Source organism: Pelecanus crispus, chromosome 12 (genome assembly GCF_030463565.1).
Source record: "Pelecanus crispus isolate bPelCri1 chromosome 12, bPelCri1.pri, whole genome shotgun sequence".
Lineage (NCBI taxonomy): Eukaryota > Metazoa > Chordata > Aves > Pelecaniformes > Pelecanidae > Pelecanus > Pelecanus crispus.
In genome coordinates this window covers 6,260,841-6,281,460 of record NC_134654.1, presented here as the reverse complement: position 1 = coordinate 6,281,460, position 20,620 = coordinate 6,260,841, and the positions used below count along the sequence as shown (strand labels likewise).

At 54.0% G+C, this 20,620-nt stretch overlaps 4 protein-coding genes and 2 non-coding genes across 8 annotated transcripts in view; 1 reads left to right on the top strand and 5 right to left on the bottom strand.

The window, feature by feature from the left end:
• SMG6 (SMG6 nonsense mediated mRNA decay factor) overlaps positions 1 to 920 on the bottom strand; it is a 114,586-nt gene extending 113,666 nt beyond the window's left edge. For all 3 annotated transcript variants that reach the window (XM_075719674.1, XM_075719675.1, XM_075719677.1), the window contains exon 1: positions 827 to 920. In XM_075719674.1, the coding sequence (XP_075575789.1) occupies positions 827 to 920 (94 nt within the window). The remainder of the gene's footprint in view (positions 1 to 826) is intronic.
• Positions 921 to 1,039: 119 nt separating this feature from the next.
• Positions 1,040 to 3,168, top strand: SRR (serine racemase). The gene is made up of 7 exons (XM_075719678.1): positions 1,040 to 1,207; positions 1,481 to 1,616; positions 1,846 to 1,949; positions 2,026 to 2,145; positions 2,242 to 2,316; positions 2,475 to 2,684; positions 2,961 to 3,168. Exons 1-7 carry the CDS (start codon positions 1,040 to 1,042, stop codon positions 3,156 to 3,158), a joined length of 1,011 nt encoding a protein of 336 aa, XP_075575793.1. The 3' UTR covers positions 3,159 to 3,168.
• A 267-nt stretch (positions 3,169 to 3,435) lies between these two features.
• Positions 3,436 to 10,114, bottom strand: TSR1 (TSR1 ribosome maturation factor). The gene is made up of 15 exons (XM_075719714.1): positions 10,015 to 10,114; positions 9,834 to 9,937; positions 9,277 to 9,493; positions 9,063 to 9,197; positions 8,081 to 8,508; positions 7,632 to 7,791; positions 7,142 to 7,305; positions 6,636 to 6,838; positions 6,017 to 6,179; positions 5,777 to 5,887; positions 5,288 to 5,420; positions 4,749 to 4,865; positions 4,312 to 4,452; positions 4,114 to 4,188; positions 3,436 to 4,016 (listed from the first exon to the last, which is right to left on the bottom strand). Exons 1-15 carry the CDS (start codon positions 10,112 to 10,114, stop codon positions 3,838 to 3,840), a joined length of 2,430 nt encoding a protein of 809 aa, XP_075575829.1. The 3' UTR covers positions 3,436 to 3,837.
• On the bottom strand, positions 5,129 to 5,221 carry LOC142594775 (small nucleolar RNA SNORD91 family). Its single transcript, XR_012831581.1, has one exon. It is a non-coding gene; the product is annotated as a small nucleolar RNA SNORD91 family (small nucleolar RNA).
• LOC142594776 (small nucleolar RNA SNORD91 family) lies at positions 6,474 to 6,566 on the bottom strand. Its single transcript, XR_012831582.1, has one exon. It is a non-coding gene; the product is annotated as a small nucleolar RNA SNORD91 family (small nucleolar RNA).
• A 365-nt stretch (positions 10,115 to 10,479) lies between the features above and the next one.
• On the bottom strand, positions 10,480 to 20,587 carry POLDIP2 (DNA polymerase delta interacting protein 2). Its single transcript, XM_075719602.1, has 11 exons — positions 20,412 to 20,587; positions 19,802 to 19,883; positions 19,008 to 19,105; positions 18,064 to 18,160; positions 17,515 to 17,590; positions 16,810 to 16,917; positions 16,434 to 16,570; positions 15,375 to 15,401; positions 15,064 to 15,189; positions 14,589 to 14,668; positions 10,480 to 12,994 (listed from the first exon to the last, which is right to left on the bottom strand). The coding sequence occupies exons 1-11, from the start codon at positions 20,585 to 20,587 to the stop codon at positions 12,880 to 12,882; spliced, it is 1,122 nt and encodes a 373-aa protein (XP_075575717.1). The 3' UTR covers positions 10,480 to 12,879.
• Positions 20,588 to 20,620: the final 33 nt, after the last annotated feature.

The window sequence follows — 20,620 nt, the reverse complement described above, 5'->3', positions numbered from 1 at the left end:
TCCTAGGCCTGATTCACTTACAAAACGCATCGCGTTACAAACCGCGCAACGGTTTTGCCTCAAAGAGCCAGCAAGCTGAGAAAACGAGAGATAAAGCACAACGCAAGGCTTGAACGCTCACGTGCAAGCACCGGACAAAAAGTTTTAGCGTTACAGGTTTCGGCAGCAGCAGCTTGCCTGCTGTCGGCGCAGGAGCCTTTCTGTCGGCAGGAGCTGCCTTCGCCAACAGCCCCCCTGCTCTGCCAGCAGATAGTGTCAAAGATGCATCCCCCCCCCCCATAACTCGATAACGTTTCTCTCCTCCTCTCCGTAACCGTATTTACACAAAAACTCGTTAAAGAACGCAGCCTGGACAATGCGTAATTAACCGTTTCACTAAAGCCCAGCTGTTACACGCCACATTTCCTCAACTTTTCCCTCCTGTCAGTAACTTGCACCAGCCCGTACCCCCGAACCTCAGCCACGCGAAAGCCGCCGCTGCCGGGGGCTGGGCCCCGGGGGAGGCAGGGAGGTGCCCGAGGAGGCAGGGGCCGGCCCAACCCCGGGGCAGAGCCGCGCCGGCTGCCGCTGCTCGCCGCGGGCGCCCCGCAGCCTCCCTGCGGCCCCCGCTCTCCGCGCGTCGGCGTTTGCGTGCCCTCACCCCGGCGACAACCGTGTCCGGGGCGACGCGGGCCCAGAGGGGCGGCGGCCCTGCCCCGGCCCCTACCTCAGCCGGGCGGTGCGGCCGAGGGGCCCGGCCCGCCCCCGGGGCAGGTGCCGCTGCGGGGAGGGGGGAAGGCGCAAGCGGCGGCTCCCGGCTCCCACCACCGCCCCGCCACCACCTCACCTCGTCCGCCGCCGGCCGCGGCGCGGGCCTGCGCCGCCACCATGTCCCGCAGCTCGGCGGCCGAGACGCGGACGCGCTCCAGCCCCTCCGCCATCTTCCCTCCGCCGGGGGCGGGACGGGCGGACGGCGGCCGCGCAGGGCCAAAAGCGCCGCCGTGCGCATGCGCGCCCGGCCCGGGGCGGCGGGGGGCAGCGGCCCCGCAGCGCCGAGCACATGGCCCGGCCGCCCCGCCTGGCCCTGGCCGACGTCCGGGCGGCGGAGAGGCGGCTGCGCGGCCGGCTGCACCGCACGCCGCTGCTCACCAGCGCCGGCCTGGACCGCCTGGCCGGCCGCCGGCTGCTCTTCAAGTGCGAGCTCTTCCAGAGGACCGGCTCCTTCAAGGTGCGTGGGGACGGCGGCACCGCACGGGCCCCGGCGCTGAGCCCCCCGCGCCAGCCTCGGGGCGAAGGTCGCTTCTTGCGCCGGATAAGCTCCCTTTCCGCCAGCACCCACCAGCCCTCGAAGCAATCGTGGCTCCTGCCGCCCTGCACGGGGGCTGCACCGCTTCCCAGGGCACGGGGGTGGCTGCGGGGAGGGCAATTCCCCACCTGCCCGCACAGCCCAGCACCCCGGCTCCCGGGCAGCGGCGCTGAGGGTGCTGCGCCATCTTTCCAGATCCGCGGAGCCCTGAACGCAGTCAGGAGCCTCGTTGAGGAAAGCGAGCGTGCTGGAAGGGAGCTGCCCCGGGCCGTGGTGACGCACAGCAGCGGGAATCACGGGCAGGCGCTCGCCTGCGCTGCCCGAGCAGAAGGTAACGCATGGCCCGACCTCCAGCGCAGCTCAGAGAGCAGCCAGGCCGCAGGCACAGGGCCACGATAAACAGAGCTGGTGCCCTGGAGATAAGCAGGAGTGTCCCTCTCCTGAACAGGAGCTAGCACAGGCAAGGCACAGCCTGGGCTGCGCACACATCACTCCTGCAGCGCTAAATGGCTGCGTGCGGTTTTTTGGCTGTGGGATTTGCCTCCTCTTTCATCACACAGGGATTCCTGCCTACATCGTGGTGCCCTGGACAGCCCCGCAGTGTAAGCAAGCCGCCATCCGCACCTACGGTGCCACGCTGGTGCCGTGCGAGCCCAGCGACAAGGTAAGGCACAGAGGAGATGGGCCAGGGACATGGCCCAGCCCGATTGAGAGGCAGCCATCTGCACTCTTTCCCTTAGTCAAGAGCCGAGACAGCAGCTCGCGTAGTCCAGGAGACAGGAGGAGTCATGGTGCACCCCAACCAGGAGCTGGCAGTGATCGCGGGGCAAGGCACTATCGCCCTGGAGGTGCTGGAGCAGGTGAAGGAAACGCAGAGCCTGGACCCAGCCCAGGGCTCTGCTCCTCACAGGCAGGGGTGCAGCAAAAGGGAGCACTCACGCTTCCTTTCTGCACAGGCGCCCGAGGTAAACGCAGTGGTGGTTCCCGTTGGAGGCGGAGGAATGATTGCAGGAATAGCAGTTGCCATCAAGGTAGGAGGCAACAGCAAAGACAGGCAGCAGTTGTGGAAATCCTGCTGTGGAAATCCCTGTGTGCCTGGTAGCATGGTGTACCTGGCCCCCTGCGCGTGCAGCAACAGCAGACAGGCATGTGCTAATTTAAACCGAGCAGCTCCTCCTGCTCTCCACAGGCTTTGAGGCCAGATGTGAAAGTGTTCGCTGCTGAGCCGCGCAACGCAGATGACTGTTACCAGTCCAAGGCAAGAGGGGAACTGACCCCCAACCTTCACCCGCCGGATACCATCGCAGATGCAGTTAAAACCAGCATCGGACCCAACACATGGCCCATCATCAGGGATTTGGTTGATGACGTACTGACAGTCTCGGAGGAAGAAATCAAGGTAAACGCTCCCGGCTCCCTTCTCACGGTAGCTGCCAGCAGGCAGCTGCCTCCATCCACGCTCTGCCCTCCACTCTCACCCCTACACTCTCCCAGGGCAGCACAAGCCCCTGCACACCACCACAGCTGTGCAACACCCACACTGTCTCCAGCTGGAAAGGGCTGGCGGAAGCTCTGCTCTCCCTTCCCAGAGCACTGCAGAAATCTGCACGCACAGTACCCTCCGCGGCAGCCTGTACTTGCTGCTGGGATGACAGCTGCTGCTCTGTCCCGACAGCGAGCCACGCGGCTGGTGTGGGAAAGGATGAAGCTGCTGATTGAGCCAACAGCGGGTGTGGGAGTGGCGGCTGTGCTTTCAGAGCAGTTCCAGGCAGTCCCCCGGGACATGGAGAACATTTGCATCGTGCTGTGTGGGGGAAACGTGGACCTGAGCTCCCTGACCTGGCTCACAGACCTCCCTGGGAAAGCAGAATGAGAACGGAGCGGTGTCTCAAGCAACGGAAACCTCACTCTGAATTTGTACAGTCTGGTTTGTGTGTTACTAAAAAACCAGAGGAACCACCCCAAACGTTTGAAAGTTTTTATGGAGGGATAAGGGAAGCTGGCAAAGGTCTCTACAGCACAGAGTCGCTTGGTTCCAAAGCAAAGGGTCACTACAGGGGGGAGCCTGGAAGCAAAGCACTGCCTGTTCTCCCCTCCCCAACTGCCCTGCTCTGGGACAGGCCTCCAGTGAGCTGTGCTCAGTCACCCTCCTCACCTGCTATTTGCCTTTCTTAGTGTCAACAATAACTTCCAGCAAACTCCTGTCCTCAAAATAGCAAAATCCCCGGACCCACTGCTATGACAGGGCAGGAGGGAAAGACGACAGCCCCAGTGGGCCACAGGGTTCACAAGAGAAGGGGTGCATACAGCCTCCCCATTTGGCCTCCACAGCTGGCCACCACCAAGACAGAGGCACTTAGATGTTTTTAAAAACATTTTCCATTAAAATAAATAGCTGTAGCTGGTACCTGAGCAGCAGCTGGCGAGACAGCCGCCCCTGTACAGACCCCAGCAGTAATATGTCCAAGACATGAGTGCTGTCCTTGCTGTGCACAAGCTGAGAACAGCATCCAGGGAGCTAAGGCACAAACTGCATTAGCCATGCTGGACGCTTATTCCATTTCCACCTCCTGCTCCAGCAGTGCACTCTCACTCCTCACCCATGGCACGGGCTCCGGAACATGGGGGTCGTAAGTCCATTTAGGAAAAACGCGCTTGTAGAGGTTCAGCAGCACCGTGTCCTGGGACTTTAGCTGTCCATCGAAGTGGCACTTCATGTGACCATGGGTCCCTAGGCAGAGAGCAGGAGAGGCCATTAGCTGTCTCTGCTGCCCAGGAGGACCACATCCTGCCCAGCGTCACAGAGATAAATACAAAACCAAACCTACCTAATGGCTCCTTGATGTGTCCTCTACGACCCCACTTTGTCCTCAGCTCCACTGGCTTAAACCACATCACATCCTCTGGAGATCAAAACACAAAAGGCAGGTAAGAAACGGGCTTTGCTGTACCAACACAACTGCTCCCGCAGGGGCAGAAGTTCTGCTTCTGCATCCCCTCTTCCCACCACGCAAGACGGGCCGTACCTCTGTTAAAGAACATGTATCGCACCACAGCCATCTTGGTAAAGATCTTGAACGGATGGCCACTGAGCACCAGCCGCTTGATGACGATTCTGTCTGGGTCCACGGAAAGCAGAGAACCCGTGGCGATGAGGTCATGCATTCCTGCAAGGCAGAGTTACTAACGCACCAGGGCAGCACCGCAGAATGTACCCCCATCACCTCCTCCCTCACCACAACTCCCTTCCCCAAAGGGTCCCCAGCCCAGAGCAACCCCACAGCAGGGACAAAGGTGCCAGTGATATTGGGGATGGAAATGCATTAAATTTTCTCAAACAGCATGAAGGGGATGGCTTTTTCAAGTCATACTTTCTGGATAGATGCACATGTAAGTGGGGTATGGGAATGGCCTGCTAACGTTTGTTTCCCAGACACCACCTCCTCAGCACTTATCAACTTACCATTACTCCTCTGTTTAAAAAGAAGCACTGAGGCAGGAGGGAAAGTGATGGGAGCGTAAACAGTCACCACCAGGGCAGCATCCGGGCGCAGGAAACGCTCCAGCTTGTGCTTATCAGCTAGGACAGAACAGCAACGATCAAGTTCAGGCCCACAGCAGTTCTCAGAGCTCTGGGAAACCCCATCGAGCCCATTCTTTCCTGGCAAACGGATTCTGCGCTTTAGGAAAACAGGTGACAAACACCCCTCCTCTGCTGGCACAGAGTAGCTGGGAATGAAGGTGATCCTCTGAGCTACCAGCTCACTGCGCGGAGCCTGCCACCACCTTGCCTGGACCAGAGCCACCTTGCCCAAGCCCACCCACTCCCCACTATTTAGTGCCTCCCCTGGAAGCCTCAGAGCCTAGGAGTGAGTCTTCAGAAGAGTCCTTCAGCCAGGTTCAGACACCATGGCTAAGACATCACAGGCTTCCTGCCCCAGAAACCCCAGCCCCACCCACCTCCTGGCATACCCACACCCACGCCACCAGCCCCTCACAAACCTGAGGTGTGCTGGGAGAACAGGGGGGATGCTCGGAAGCGCCTGAACCCGCAGTGAAAGATCAGTTCCTCCTTTGCCCTCACTGGCTCACTGTTGCTTGGATGCCGACGCACCAGGAAATTCAACACAGACATCTGCAGGAAAGGCAGCACAGTGAGAGGCTGGACAGCAGGGCTGGCATATGATGGTGGCCAGAGCAGAAAGCAACGGGATATTGCGGCAAGGACGAATGCCTTTGACGATGGCTTCCCAAAGGACCGCTGGTCACCAATGCAGACACTTCAGCCAGGCTCAGACACTCCAGCCTAAACACCCTGGCAGCTTCAGCCTGCTCTGACCAAAGGGAAAGTCCTACTTTGAAATGCAAACAACGTAGGCAGATTTCAACCCAAACCCTCTGCAGCCAGAACTTCTCCAAACCATGCAGCCCGAGGGAATCAGACAAGGAGCCGCACACCTACAAGATATCAGCAGGGCCATACTTAATCACCTTTTGTTCGTGGGGAAGCAGTGAGAACAGGACTAGTGGCTTCCCTTCTCTGAAGCTCTCCATCACTGAGACAGGGACATTGCAGACATGAAGCGTAACATACCAACCAACCTGCCAAGAGAGGATCAGTTGTGAATACTTTTCTCAATAGAGAACTCTGCCACCTCCCTACCAAGTCCTTCCTACTAGGAGCAAGGGAACACAGCAGGGGAAGACACCAGCAAGAGAAAAGGGAGTTACCGAGGCTCCTTCAGTCTCCTCTTTCTCTATTTGCCGGAAGAGGTGCTTTCTGGTTCGGGAGAAGTCCTGGAACTGGAAAATCCTGGCATAGTCCCTTGGGAGGTTCTCTTTGGGGTCCCATGGAGAAGTCCGGAAGCTCTTCAGCCCCCTGTACTTCTGGAACCTAAAGGACAGATAACACAAAAGACAAACTAATTCACAAATTGAGGTGTCTGGCCAGCACCTTCTGGGGGCCTCAGGGACTCACACCTTCAGAGAGGGCAAAGGGAACAAAAGCAAATGTTAGCTTTCAGAAAAGATCTTAGTGCAGGGAGAGCTAGAAACAGCAGCCAAATCCCCAAACAACCTGCCCTTGCATCAGGGCTCTGCCATCCTCCTCCCTCTCCCAGGTTCAGGACCCAGCTCTCCCTGCCACAGGGAGCTGCCCAGGCCCACCCACTCCCCACTATTTAGTGCCTCCCCTGGAAGCCTCAGAGCCTAGGAGTGAGTCTTCAGAAGAGTCCTTCAGCCAGGTTCAGACACCACGGCTAAGACATCACAGGCTTCCTGCCCTATCTCACCAAACTAGACAGAAGAGTGCCTTCCAGCTCCTCTCCCAGCAAAGCACCCTGTTTCTTACCGGACTCTGGCAGGTACATCACGTGGCGTGTCCACCTCATCCGGAAACATTTCATCCATTCTCTCCTGTTTGTATCTCTCCAGCATCTGTTCATCTTCTTCCACCTTCTCATCGTACTGGTCATCCCGCAAGCACTCGGAAACAGTCATGGTCTCACATTCCTCCTCTGCAGGCTCCTCTTCCTCCTCACTGCTTCCCCCCTCCTGACAGAGGACAGCACAGAGCCCGTGAGCACACACGCTCTGCTGATGTCCATGCAGCACTGCAAACCCTGCATGAACTCGCACTGTTTGAATTATGCCCTGAGCTACACCACAGCCCCTCATTTCAGTATCTAACAGGCCAAAAAAGCAGCATGATACACATAAGAGATTTAACAATGGAAATCCAGGCAAGCCCCGGCTTTATGTTGTGCCCTTGCATGGAGCAAGCTAGAAGGACAGGATTGTCCTAGGATATGCAATAGTGCCCTGGAGATCGCCTACAGCATCAGCCCTTGGAGGTACCTGGGAAACTGCCTCTTCCATCATATCATCATCGATGTCATCATCTTCATCATCATCATCATCTTCCTGATTGCCCTCTTCTCCATCATCCACAATCCAGGCAGCCTGGTACTTGGATGTACCTTTGGGGACCTTCACCACCCTCCTGTTTGCCTTCAGAGAAGCTGTAGGATTCCCACCACTAGTTAATACAGGAACAATTCTCCTCTCACTCAGCAACATTTACACCGGGACAGACAAGATCAGCTCTAGACCAGAATCGCTGTTTACCAGCACAGAATTTGTCAGGGCCCAGAAAAATGTAACCCTGCTAACTGCCAGGCAAACCACGCAGCCTGGTAGTCAGGTGATGGGACTAGGAATGGAAGCCCTGGGCTCCCAACTAGCACGGTTCTTCACAGCCACCCTCAGCCATCCTGGTGATGGAGGATTTCTAACAACCCTCTTAATAGGGACAAGGAAAAGGTACAGAAATATTGTTGCTACTCACCCTCTGCTTCTTGCAGTTCTTCTTCAGTGGGCCATGTCTGCTCCCCTTCCATAGGATCAGGAACTACTTCTGACTGCAAAGACTCCTGCTTGCTGGGATCTGCCTTCATAAGGACTTTAACATCTTCCTCCATCTCATCGGTACCGTTTGCAGAGTCATCCTGAAGGGCAAGAGCAGAGTTCCCAGCTGTGAATACACCTAACTCAAGCGAGCAATCAGTCTGAAGCGAAACTCCCTTCAGTATCATGTCCATTATGCTATAACATAACGCTCGTTACATGCCACGTGCAAGGAATCTCAGCTCAGAGGCAGAACACAGCCCTGCTGGCTCTCTTGATAAAATTCCCTTTAGCCCCCCTTAACCACACACAGCCAGTTGTATTTTCCTGATGAAAGTTTAGAAACATCGTGTCCTAACAGGACCAGCAAAGCCCTGACCTCCCACACACCTGTACCTCCATGTCCTGACTCCTCTTCTGTCCTTTAACCACTCGGGGGTTCAAAGAGAGGGGGTCGGGGGGAGCATCCACCTGGCTCATCTGGAAGTCTCCATGCCCCACAATATGCACCAGGCTGTTCACGTCGAGGGTCTGTCCCCGGACAAAGCCGGACACCTTCAAGGTCCCAACCAGGTCACTCTCCTGACCAGGCACAAACTCAGCAGCATAAGCGAGCAGATGAGCCCGCCTGTCCCGAAAAGCGAGATGCCGCTGCTTCTGGGTGGCGAGGTGCCTCAGCAGCAGTGAGGACTCCTGCTCCGTGTTCAGGGGGAAGAGCTTGGCCTCAGGAAAGCGCTTCTCAATGGCTTTGGCAAGTTTCTTCCTGGCATCTATCCGCTTCTTAGGTGGCAAGTCAGTGCCCCCTGGGACAGCAAGAGCTACCAAGCAGTGCATAGAACAGAGTTCAGGATCAGGTCGTAAATCTTCTTATACCCCTTTTACCAAGCATTAACAAACACTCAGATATCAACAACCCAAATAACCAAACAGATTCACTCCACAGGGTGCAAAGGCAGTTTCACACGTTCAAAAGAACACTCAGGACAGAAAACCTGTCTTCAGAGATAAGATTTTGAGACTAAATGAGACCATGGAGATAAGGGCCCAGGAACTGAACTTAGCAAAAAAGCATCTGAATCCCTTTGCTCTGCATGCCTAGACAACCATTACAATACTGACAGCATCATGGACCCAGAGGCCTAAACCTAGAACACCCCTTTTATCTCCAACACTCCTCCACCAGCATAGTAACGCAACAAGGCAGCACAAGAACAGCATTCACCTGACCAATCTATGCTCAGAAACAGAGTGGTCAAAGACCCATGATCACCTATTAACATGGAGTTTTTAATTACTGCAACAGTAAATCCTCATCAAGCACCCCCTCAACCTATACCCCACTAGAAGCCCTTAATGTTTCTTGCTCACTCACCGTAAGTGGGGAGCCCCTGTGCGAAGAGGCAGGAGAGGCAGTGCTCCCCCGCGCTGTCCCAGCCATCTGCAGAATCCAGGATGAACAGGAGTGAGTCAGCAACCTTTGCTAGGTCTAAGACAGCATGGAGGTCCCCTGCACACAAAACACCTCCGTTACTGGGGCTGCCAGGGGCACGGAGCCAAGAACCACACCAACAGCAGCGTTTCCTCACCTGCCTGTGCTGTCACAAAGCGCCAGCGCTGCTTGAGTCGGGGACAGAGGAGCGCAAAGCCACCAGCTCGCCCCTCATCCACACAGACAACAGCCGGGTCCTGGCTCTGCAGCAAGCGGAGGGTGTCGTGGGCTGCAGCCCTGCTGTGCAGCGGCACCAGAACCACGAGGTGTGGGGGCCCATCCCTGCTGCCCAAGCTCCGTTTCTCCGCCAGCACCTGCGGGCACAACCTGCAGAGCATGAACCCCGATGCCAATCCAGTTCCTATCCCACCTCTCAGATCAAGACCGGATACCTCTGCAGCTCAACCTGAACCCACTCGGTCCCGTAACGCTCCACTTGCCCCAGACTGAGCTGACCCAGGCGCCCATTCCTCTCCCTGGCCCAGCTCCTGATCCCCCCACAAAGCCCTAAACTGGCTCGGTCCCCACAGACACACATCCACATTGAGACCCGCACCGGCCCCATTCCCGCTCCCCACTGCCCCCTCGCAAAGACCCGAACCGACCCGCTTCTCGCTCCCTCCGCAACCGGCCCGGCTCCCCCGCGGCCCTCACCGCCTCTTTGCTCTGCCGGCGGAGCTGCAGCGCCTGGTGCCGCCGGTCCACCCTGCTGAGGTCGCGGAGCCGCCGGCGGGGTTGGGCCTTGACAGAGACGCGGCCTGCGGGGAGAGAACGGTCAGGCGGGCGGCGGCGCGCAGGACCAGCGGGGAACCCGGCCAGGCCCGCCCCGCCTCACCTCCAGCGCGGCGCTGCGAGGACCCGCTGTGCTTCCCGCCCTTGTGCGCCTTGTTCTGCTGCTTCAGCGGCCCAGGCCGGTGGGCGCCCGCCGCCACCATGCTGCCTCCTCGCTGCCTCCTCAGCGCTTCCGCTCGCGTCACTTCCGGCGCCGCGGGGCACGCCGGGAGCGCGCAGCACCGCGCACGAGCCAAGATGGCGGCGTGAGGGAGGGGGGTGGCGGGGCCGCGACCCTGCCCGCTGAGAGCGGGGAGCGGCGGGCCCGGCCCCGCGGAGGGACCGGGAAAGAACCGGTGCGGGGCCGGGGAGAGCCCCGGGGCGGGGAGGGAGGGTGGTGCCCGACAGCGCCGCGAGCGGGAATGAGAGCCAGGCGCGACAGCCGTGCCTTCAGCGCTTTATTGATTAGTTCTTTGTACAGGTATTTACAGGACAACAGAGGACAGCAGCCCGCCCGCGGAGAGAGGGCTCGCCCATGCTCTGGAAGCGCTCCTGTGGGAAGAAGCAGTTGAGGAAGCACCCACGCCAAACCCCAGGCCCCTCAGCATCGCACCCAGGCCCCCGGGCAGGCACGGCTCTGTCCCGCTCCACAAAGACCGACCAAGCGGAAACATTCCTACGCTCCCCTGTGCCGCTTCGTCCCAGCCCTGTGTGTTACTGGCAGCACTGGTCACCTCGGTTCTTGCCAATCATTATCCAGACAAGAATGTTCCTGGGCCCAGCCTCTCCCTGCCCCAGTGACATGTCACACCAAACACGGCACGTCACTCCAAAGGCACCAAAGACACTGTGGGCGCCTCGCAGCTGCAAAAGCTGCTCTGCCCAGCGCTGGCAGAGCCCCTGCCCCCAGGACCATGCCACCACTTAGGAATATAACTCTCTCTGCTTGTTACTGGAAGCATTAGGTTCACAGCACCCCAGAAACACGGGCAGGTGAGCAACACGGTTAAACATTTACAGTGGTGTTGCAATTGCCAGTAAAGCTGAAAGTTGGTAACCCAAGGGAGAGGCAAGACAGCTGCAACTCCGATCCAACTGAGCAATTGCATGGGAGGGAAAAAGCAGGTTCTACAGGTCCCTGCTTCCTCTGAACATGAGGTCTCATCCCCGCCTTTTCCTCCTGCAAATAAATCAGCGTGATGGGGGCAACGTGGGGTTGTCAGCTGTTCTTTACAGATCCTTTTCTACCCCTAAAAACAGGCTGGTCTGTCTACACCTTTCAACTCTAAAAGCAATGTAGATAGCATGTCCTACCTGACAGGAAGACAGGCAAAATCAAGAGACTGGTGACAGATAAACACTCTTTAAGCAGTAGTAATTAAGTCTCTCCATACAGGTATCCACTGGCTGCAGGACAGCACGCAAGTCTTTCCTGCTGTCATTTGCAAAGGCTGTTTGCCCATCAGCCGCGGTGGCCCACAGCACCGCCTTGCAGAGCTGAATGGCAAAGAGGCTGCTCAGGGAGGACTCAAGGGAAGAAGGGATAACTATGATACCTCTGAATCAAGAAAAACATCAGTCCTGTGAGTTAGTTACAGCTTGTCATTTAAGCAAGACCAGGGAAAGGAGCAAGGTTTGAAACTTTCTGCCTAGGGTTCCCATCATAAAGCCAGCGACCTCTGTCGCTGTGAGTCACCCACCAGTCTGGCCTCGGAAACCCAGAGAGAGCCAGAAAGGACCCACCATGGAGGCTGATGTCTCCCCAGATCTCTGCAATCCTCAGAGCTGCCAAAAGCCGCTCTGGCTTGTAAAAGAGCTAATGCCTGATTTACACCATGGACCGGGCCCTTCACATGTAAAAGCAAAATTCCAACAAATCCATACCTCGTAAGCTTACAGTTATTTCGCTGACCTGCGTGGTTTCTGCAGGGCCCTCCGCACAGACTACCAAAAAACCACAACCTGCTGAGCAAGCAGGAGCAGAAAACCAAGCACCACCTCACTGTGGCTGACAGCACGGCAGGTTAAAACAAGCTCTTCCTGGCCAAAGCAGAAGCTACCAAGGGAGTACAGGTACAGCCACAGCACAAGCGGGGGAGTATCCTCCAGCAGCCGGGACGCAAATCCCTGTAGCAAGGCAAGCCCTTGCAGGGGGAGGGCCCCCGTCAGCTCTCCTGAATGATCACAACACGCAGCCTGGTGCTGTACGCACACAAGACACCATGGCAGCCTGCTCAGCACCACCTGCCAACCCACCTTCCCCCCTCTGCACTCTCTTCTCCAACAAAACAGGCTTAGCATCGCTCCAGCTCACAGCCCAGACAAGCTGTGCAATGAGGAGCGGAGCTCACAGGCTGCTCCGCCACGCGCTGGCTAAATCCCAGAAAGCAGCTACGTTGCAGGAAGTCTGAGCTAACATTCCCGCTCCCTAAAACATCCTCATGGCTGCCTTCTGAAGCGGCAAGAAGTCTGGGCTGACACTGCTTTGCACATGGGCGAGGGGGGAGCAACAAGCCGGGGCAGGCTGGATGCAAAGCCTAGGCCTTGGTTTATGAAGGAAGACTGGTTGCAACTGGAAGGGCCAGTTTATTAGAGAAACCTCACATTGCAGAGAATTCACAACACATTGGAAAAAGGTTCCATCCAGGCCTGCTGAGGGGGCCAGTCTTCTGACACAGCACAGATCTATGTCCCCCAGCTCCAACCCCAGCAGGTGCCACAAAGGGAAGGGTTAACTGTAACACAGCTTATGTTTACAAGCAGCCTGAGAGCCAGTATTAAAGTTCAAAAAAGCCTCCCCGTTAGACAACAGTTAAAACAAAAATGGTCTAAAATGTTTAAAAGCTCCGTGTTCTTGGCTGCAGCATAGTGGGGAGGCAAAGGTCTACAATACACACAGGTCTCTGTGGGTCTTTGCACTCGGTCTGCTCTACCAGTGAAGGCCAGAGGGGGGGGTCTTCTCGTCTTTGTTGCTTTCCAGAGAAAAGGGTGGGATTCGGACATCAAAGTGGGAGCCATCAGGCCTCTCAAACCGAAAAGTACCCCTGCAAAATAATGGCAGAGATCACGCTGAGGCCAGGGACAAACACGGCTAGAAGCAAGAAGGTAAGGCATGAGCTCTTCCATATCCTGTGCAGGGACCCTGGGGCTGTGTTTGCAAGGCCGGTCCAGCAGCAAGTACATCAATTCAGCAGCAAGGACATCTGTCTGCCAAGATGACTCACTTCTTGGAAGACTCCTGGGCGGTTTACATCACATCTCTAATATACATTTCCTGAATAAAGATGTCATGACTGGAGCCTCCAGGAGGTAAGCACACTCCATGCATCTGCAGCAGTGTTTACCTAACTCCCATCCCACAGGAGACAGAACCATCTGAGATGTTTTTACAAACCGATTACACGTAAATTCAGATTGGTATTTCTTGGCAGAAGCTCCACTGGGTAAGAAGTCTTTGACAATATGAAATCCCATCACAGGTGTAATTTGGAATAGCTTCTGCTTTGCATTTCAGAAAGGGCATTTTTAGAACTGAATCTGCCTGTCCTTGTACAATAATTCGTTTACTGCCCTGAACTACAGACGACTGTACTGACAACTATACTGCACGTAGAACATGACACGTACAAGGGGATCGTGGAGATAAACTAACAGGTTCTCAGAATGGAGAGGACACAATCAAACACCAGAAGTCAAGCTGAGCAGCTTCTGAGCTGCAGAACCTTTGTCTCTTTCTCTTCGGGGTGCATGCAGAGAGGGAAAAAACTACTAAACAAGCTGATTTTACTCCCCAGGGCATGCATTCAGGCAATTCAAAATGCTTCACATTGCAAACAAGGGTGTATCCTATAGGCAATGAGCTGCTCTCTTGCTTTCCCAACTCAAAGGCAGTTCCAAAGCAGCTTAATTCTGAAACAGATTTACTTAAAAAATGCAAGCCAGAAAGACCTGTCATACAGAAGGCAAGAGGTGGCCGTGCATTTCTTGTCCACACAGAGATGACGCTAAATGTGCTAAACCCAGCTGAAATGCAAAACAGAGGGAAACTGCTTTAACCCCGTGGCACAGGAAAAGAATAACTCAGCTGAGCACTTTCCTACCTGCACTTACAGAAGAGGGGACTTGAACACTGGTTAGACTGAAGGCCTTATCTGGCCTAAACTGGGAATAACCCCACGTGCCAATTCCTTGTGGACACAGAACTGCACAGCTTCACTCACGGACAGAACCAGAGCCCAGTCCTCTCCAAAGAGAGAGGAAACCAGTGCACACCTCCCTGCTGCCTAAGGAAACACCAGCATGAAGCCTTGATTCTTGCACCAAGGACTGAAAGGGACAGAAACCAAGGATAGCAGACGATGACAGAGAACTGCTTCGTGTCTTTGCAAATCCAGTCTAGCACAGACCAGAGGAGGAGGATAAATTAGCCTGGAACCTCTCTTGGTGCAGAGAATCAACACCTCTTATCACTAACTGGGATAGTGCTCTAAAGAAGCTCATAAAAATTTTAACTATCAAATATGTCCAGTCCACTTCCACCCACCTTTCAGCCATAACTCCAGACCGCAAACTACGTCCCAGCTCAGCGCTGTAGGGTCCTATATCTAAACCACTACTGCAGTAATAAGTGCTTCTTACCACATGTGACCACTGGATGCCTGCAGGGAGACGTGACTGCTGTACTGAAATGCCGGCTGTTCTTTGGATAAAACTGGCTCCTGAGAAGACAAGAGACCACTCTGCATCAGCAACGGACCTTAACATTTCTCCACAGGCAGGCATCAGCAGGAAATTTATATAGCGAGAAGAAAAACAGAGAGATCCACACCCAAGCATCGCTACACAGCAAACAACTCACCCAGTGAGTAGTGCCAGAATCCCATGTTATTGCAGTTTTCCCATTACCAGTCATTTCTCTAATACTCGGTGTGAAGTTTTGGTTCATGCATACTAGCAACAGATTGAAAGTTCATGTGATTTTTTTTTTTTCATTGCCAGTTTCCTATTCCATCTATTTCTACCACCCACTAAGCAATTTACTGGCAAATCAATCCGAGCAACAGGACTCCAGCCAAAGGGCTGCGCTTCCCAGAAGAAACTACACGATACCTACCCTTCCTACAACGCCGCGGCCCCTGACTGTTTCCAAGGTGCCAGACAAGCTAAATATCCTCCAGTGCCGTTCCCGGAGCTGTACCACTTCGCTGTCAAGGTTCTCCAAGCGAATACAGTAGCGCCACTGGACAGAAGAAAGACTGTTATCAAGAACTGGGATCAGCTGCAAACAGTTGATAACCCACAGCCAATACTGGGAAACAGTTGCCAGGCAAGGGCTACTCTCCCTCAGAGCTTATCACACAGCAATGATGCCACAGCAAATAAACTCCTTCCCTTTAGCTGCTTCGTGAAACAAAAGGCACTTACCCAGTAGACATGGGAATTCTGGGCTTCCTGTCAAGAGAAACAAAAGACTTTAGCAGCTGCCCTTCAATGCTCAGCGCCAAAACCTCTTCAGCTGTCAGCACAGCACGAGCGCAGGGGCTCTCGCTCCATGCCAGACTGACGCAGGCAACTCACATGAGCACAAAGACAGCTGCTCTCCGAAGCAGTCCATCAGTTACTGCCTGGCACTGGCTCTGCTCTAGACATGTAATTGTGAGGTGGGAGATTTGCAAGGATCTCATGACTACGGAGGGTTGATCTCCATGTTAATTACGCACTTTCTACAGATCTAGAAACACCCGTTTCCTTGCCTTCGGGCACCCGTTTTTCTGACAACGTTAGGACAAGCATCCATTGGGCTCCACAGAAGCTGCAGTTCCACACCAGAACATCCACCGGCCACGGCACAGGCTCCCCGGCAGCTGTGCTCGTCTGGACTTGGAAGTCAAACTGCTGTGGTAATTCCCAGCCCTCCCACTCAGAAGTCTATTAGAGCCTCATTATTTTGGATGGTCCACGTGAAGTCCTTACACTATAAAGAGCACGTCGTTATCAGCTAAATCCAGAAGGCTTTAGCCAAACCCTCTAACCCGCATTTGAGCCAGGAGACAGGGGTAGACACCCACAGCACATCACCGCTGGGCAGGATAACAGACATGTCTGTCACTGCAGGGCAGATGGCCTTGGCACCACCCGTTACGCACATGCCCATCTGTGACTGAGGCAGGAAAGGACTATTTGACAAGTCTTCCTAAAAATCTTCCTCAATATCTTGCTAACGCTGTTTGGCAGAACAGTACGGTGTATTTCCCAGCTGTTACTTGTTATTTGTAGGATAAGTTGCAGGAGCTGTTCTCCAAAAATGTATGACAAAACAGTGTCATGTTTGTACCTCTGCTGAACATAATGACAATGAAATTGCAACTGTGATTAAAAAGTCATTTTTCCAGTAAGCAGAAGGTGCATTCAGTCAGTAAACTGGTCTTCATGCAAGTTAAACAGATCACAGAACTAACACAGTGACATGCAACACAGACCTACCCTCATGCCCATATAGAAAGGGATGACTGTGACACGGATGTTCTCTGTGGTTTCTCGGTGCACATCAGAGAGCTCTAGCCAGGGATGGTTCTTCTCCTGCCACGCACACAGCGTATCCCTTGCTACAAAAGGTGGAACTGTGGGGAGGGAAAGATGAGAGTTTATGAGAAGAGGCATACCATAACCGGAGCGCTTTCCCCTCAAAGCAACTCCTTTCACACGGTTACAAAAACTATTTAAAGGAGGCTTTACTATAACAAACCCCAAACCAGGCCAAGATTTTTACACTGTATCCAAGATGATGGGTTCTGGATACTTGTCATAGAATACCTCAATTATCTGGCTCTGAAGATTTCCCTCTGAAGCCAGAAATTACCTTTTGTTTGGTCATACATGAGAAACCTCTCAAAGAGCTCATGCTGGATGGGCACTTGATCAGTGGAGCTGTAGGGAAGGATATCTTCATGGCTTACATAGTCTAAACCTGAAAAAGAAACCCCAAAAGCCATTGAACTTCCCCAGAGAAGAGCAGCTCAGACATCTTCTGACAGAGAAAGGGATCATGCTACTGAGATGTTAAGGAAAGGATTTTGGCAGCAGCAGCCAAAATTGCATGCAAGAACGGAGGAAACAGGCCAGTAATAACCCTTGGCAGCGTCCTCCTGTGAGATTTCTCCATAGAATGATTTCTCTGATAAAGACACACTGTCTGGGAAGTGACTGCTCTGTCACAAAAGGACTTTGGGCAGGAAATGCACAGGACAAGAAGAGATCTAGCTATCCTAGTAATAAAGTAGAATAGCCCATACGCAACAGGGTATGCATATGGCATCTATGTCTCAAGAGCAGAAAGTAGGTATGCTTGTATCTGATCAGAGTCTGCCCGACTTCCATCTATCCAAAAGGGCTTCGCGTACTTTAGTCATTCTGTTGTTTCTCACATGGCCCTAAACCACAGACAGATCCATTACAGGAATATGAACTGCTGCTTCACTGGCAGAAGTTGACCGTTGGCAACTCTTCTGACCTCACCTCATGACAATCCACACCTCCACAGAGGTTACAGGTGCATTTTACTCACCTGGTATGGCATAGAGGGCTCTGCTGTCATCGTGATTTGCCAGGAATGTCACTGCCTCTGTCTGTGATCTCTGGGACTGAGAAAAAGGGAGGTTTATGTCTTTCTGTGTGGATTGTTGTGGGCCAGTTTCCAGCCACATTTCAGTTTACTATTGTGATTTCTGAAGTGTGTAACATTTATTTTATTTAATCAATTCACCTCAAAACATCTCTCCTTTTAATTCCTCTAGACTAATTCTCCACTCAAACAAGTGAAGAGCATTTTCAGTGCTGCAACCCACATTCATAATGACCTGTGTGCAACAGAATAGCAATGCCAACAGGATGAGGAAGTGAGTTTGGAAAGGGAAAAATGTGATCCAGAAAACAATCATATGACATTCCAGACTATCTTTCTCAGGGAAAATATGACTTGAAGAACAATTCTGTCCTAAAATTCTAAACAATTGAGTTAGCCAGCAGACTCATTTTCTTTCAGTGCCTGTCCATCTAAAGCATTCATATAGGAGAAGATATTTGAGTTTCAATAGCAAGATTATTGGTTACTTACTATATGTGGACAATCCCGGGCATCTATTAGCACCTGATAGTAAGTATGCGTTTTGCCCTTGACCTCTTTGGAACCATGGCCTGCTGCGTTCTCGCTTCTACAAAGAAAAGCAGAGCACTGAGCTCAAGCACAGCATGGCAGCAAACCGTTGTTACCAGGACCAAGTACATTCATAAACAATTATTTTTCTTTAAATACATTTCACAGTCTGTAATCATTCAATTCCATCCAAATTAAACTCATGTCAGCCACCCACACAACAACAGACGAGCCGAGATGACAATCAACAGTGTTCATCACAGGCACACCAGCTCTGTTTTCAGACGACTCAAAAGTTCTTTCTGCTCAGTCCAGTCCCCTGTTTGGGTATTTCTACTGCCGTCCGATTCTCTCTCTGCTTACTCCTCATTCCTTCCTGACTCCAAATGCATACTCGCCCAGCACACCTCCAACCCAGGCCGGGGGGAATGGATGGAAGAGAGGAGAGAAGCGAACAATGACACGGTCCACAAGAAGGATGAGCTTGGCCTAGTGGGTTGAAACTGGGAAGGCAGCTGACAAATCCGGCTCACTGGCAACCTACAAAAGCAGCAGCCTGCAATTTTAACACTGGAGCCTAGACCTAACTCAAAGAGCAATATTTTTTATAACAAAGAATGCCAGGAGCATGGTTTGTTGTTTTGGTTTGGGTTTGTTTTTTTTTTTTTTAATTTCCTTTACACACACACTCTCATCCTTCACACTTCCATCCTGTCTCTAATTAATACAAAATTAATACTCATCCAATGTCTCTTCTTTAAGCACCTTTCTTCCAGTTTACCTTCATGCAAAACAGACCCATACCACTGTCCTCCTTAAACAGACTTGTTTACCCTAACCAGGAAACTTGCTACAAAATGTAAACATAACAATACAACAACATATAAACCAGAACAAATCCTTACTTTTCTGTGACAGGGGAAGCCACATCTCGATCATAAAGCCTGGCTTGCCAGGGAAACAGGACTATTCCTCGATAGCCAAACACACTGTGAAGAAATAGCTGAAAGGAACAAATAATTGCATTTGAATACACAGCAAGCTTTAATCGACTTAGATACAACAGAAAACATGAAGCCAAAAGCCCTTTTCTGATAGTATTTTAAAAAATCTGTTAACTGAGGTAAAACTAGAAACATGTACAAAGCGTATGAATGCGTGGGATGGGAATACAGGGAGAATCACCACTGCGTGAACCCAGAGCAGAAACAAAGAGGGAACATAAACAATCTGGGATGAGAGCAGAAATTCATGTCATCTCTATCCCATAAAAGCAAATGACTAAACCAGTGATAAAGTAATAGAATGGCAGAAGTGCAGAAAGGAGACCAGCATGGGGGAGACCGCTCAGGAACGCAGAAACAGATCTGTGAGTCACAAGCACAGAAATGACAAGTTTAATTGTTATTTCTCAAATTCAGTGATTGTCTTTTTCGCTCCTAGATGGAGAAAACCCTTAAATAAAACCAACAGAGCAAATGTCATTGTAGAAACAGTTGTGTCATGCTGCAGATTCTTATCAACTTGCTACTGTCAGATGACTGACAAACTGCAGACACAGCAGACAAGGGAGCACTGAACTGTGAAACTTCTGGCCTTCTGCTACGATGCCGTGGCCTCCTTATGAGTAAATCACTCGGCTACCTGATCTCTCTGAAATAAGCCTGCAGGGTCAGCTCCGCTCCCCAGAACCGCTTACCTGACCCGTCTCGTATTTGCCGTGCTGTTTCGGTGCCTCAAACACCCCCACGGTCTCCAGCACTTTGCCCTCTGGACGGTTTCTAGGAGCAGAGAGGTAGTTTGGTGGGCGTGCAGGGGCTGAACCAGCCCCCAGGCCAGGGGCACACAGCAGCCAGGCCCCCGGCGCTGGCCAGGCACAGCCCCTCGCCTCGCACCTCCCGCAGGTACCACGTCCCCCCCGAGAGACCCACTGGGCACTGGGCTACCCGGTCACAGCCCCACTGGGCTACCCAGTCACCCCCCCCCGTGCCCCCCACCCCTCTGCCAACTGCCCTGCACACCCCCCTGCCCGGCTGCCCCTTTGGCCCAATCTCCCCTCACCCTTATCCCTGCCCCCGTCACCCCGGCAGCCCCCCAACTCCTCCCCAGTCTCCCCGCAACGACCCGCCAGCCCCCCGAGCCCCGCACAGGCCCCCCCCCCCGAGCCCCTAACCCCACCCCTCCACCCCCAAACTCCCCCTCGCAGCCCCCCACCGCCTGCCTTCCCCAACCCGCCGCCAGCCCCTCCGCACCCCCAAACCGCCCCCCCGGGGCCCGGCACACACACCCCCCCCCCCCGCAGGCCTCACCGCGACGAGAGGTGCCGCCGCGGCAGCAGCAGCAGCGGGAGGGCCAAGGCTCCCCCCGCGCCCAGGGCCCGCAACCCGCGGGCCGGGGCCGGTTCCCAGAGCGGCAGCCCGGGGGCCCGGGCCCGGCAGCGGCTCAGCACCGCCGCCACGCACCACCGCGCCGCGCAGCCCGACATCCCGCGGCCGGGCCGACCCCGCCGCCAGCCCAC

Excerpts from the sequence above, each read along its gene's own strand:
- SRR (XM_075719678.1), top strand. The coding sequence starts at position 1,040 with ATGGCCCGGCCGCCCCGCCTGGCCCTGGCCGACGTCCGGGCGGCGGAG. Across the intron at positions 2,146-2,241 it reads CCCTGGAGGTGCTGGAGCAG|GCGCCCGAGGTAAACGCAGT; the intron begins GTGAAGGAAACG and ends CTTTCTGCACAG. Across the intron at positions 2,685-2,960 it reads TCTCGGAGGAAGAAATCAAG|CGAGCCACGCGGCTGGTGTG; the intron begins GTAAACGCTCCC and ends CTGTCCCGACAG.
- TSR1 (XM_075719714.1), bottom strand. The coding sequence starts at position 10,114 with ATGGTGGCGGCGGGCGCCCACCGGCCTGGGCCGCTGAAGCAGCAGAAC. Across the intron at positions 6,180-6,635 it reads GATGTACCTGCCAGAGTCCG|GTTCCAGAAGTACAGGGGGC; the intron begins GTAAGAAACAGG and ends TCTGTCCTTTAG. Across the intron at positions 5,888-6,016 it reads AGGAGACTGAAGGAGCCTCG|GTTGGTTGGTATGTTACGCT; the intron begins GTAACTCCCTTT and ends CTCTCTTGGCAG.
- POLDIP2 (XM_075719602.1), bottom strand. The coding sequence starts at position 20,587 with ATGTCGGGCTGCGCGGCGCGGTGGTGCGTGGCGGCGGTGCTGAGCCGC. Across the intron at positions 16,571-16,809 it reads CATGTATGACCAAACAAAAG|TTCCACCTTTTGTAGCAAGG; the intron begins GTAATTTCTGGC and ends CCCTCCCCACAG. Across the intron at positions 15,402-16,433 it reads CTTTCTATATGGGCATGAGG|GAAGCCCAGAATTCCCATGT; the intron begins GTAGGTCTGTGT and ends TTCTCTTGACAG.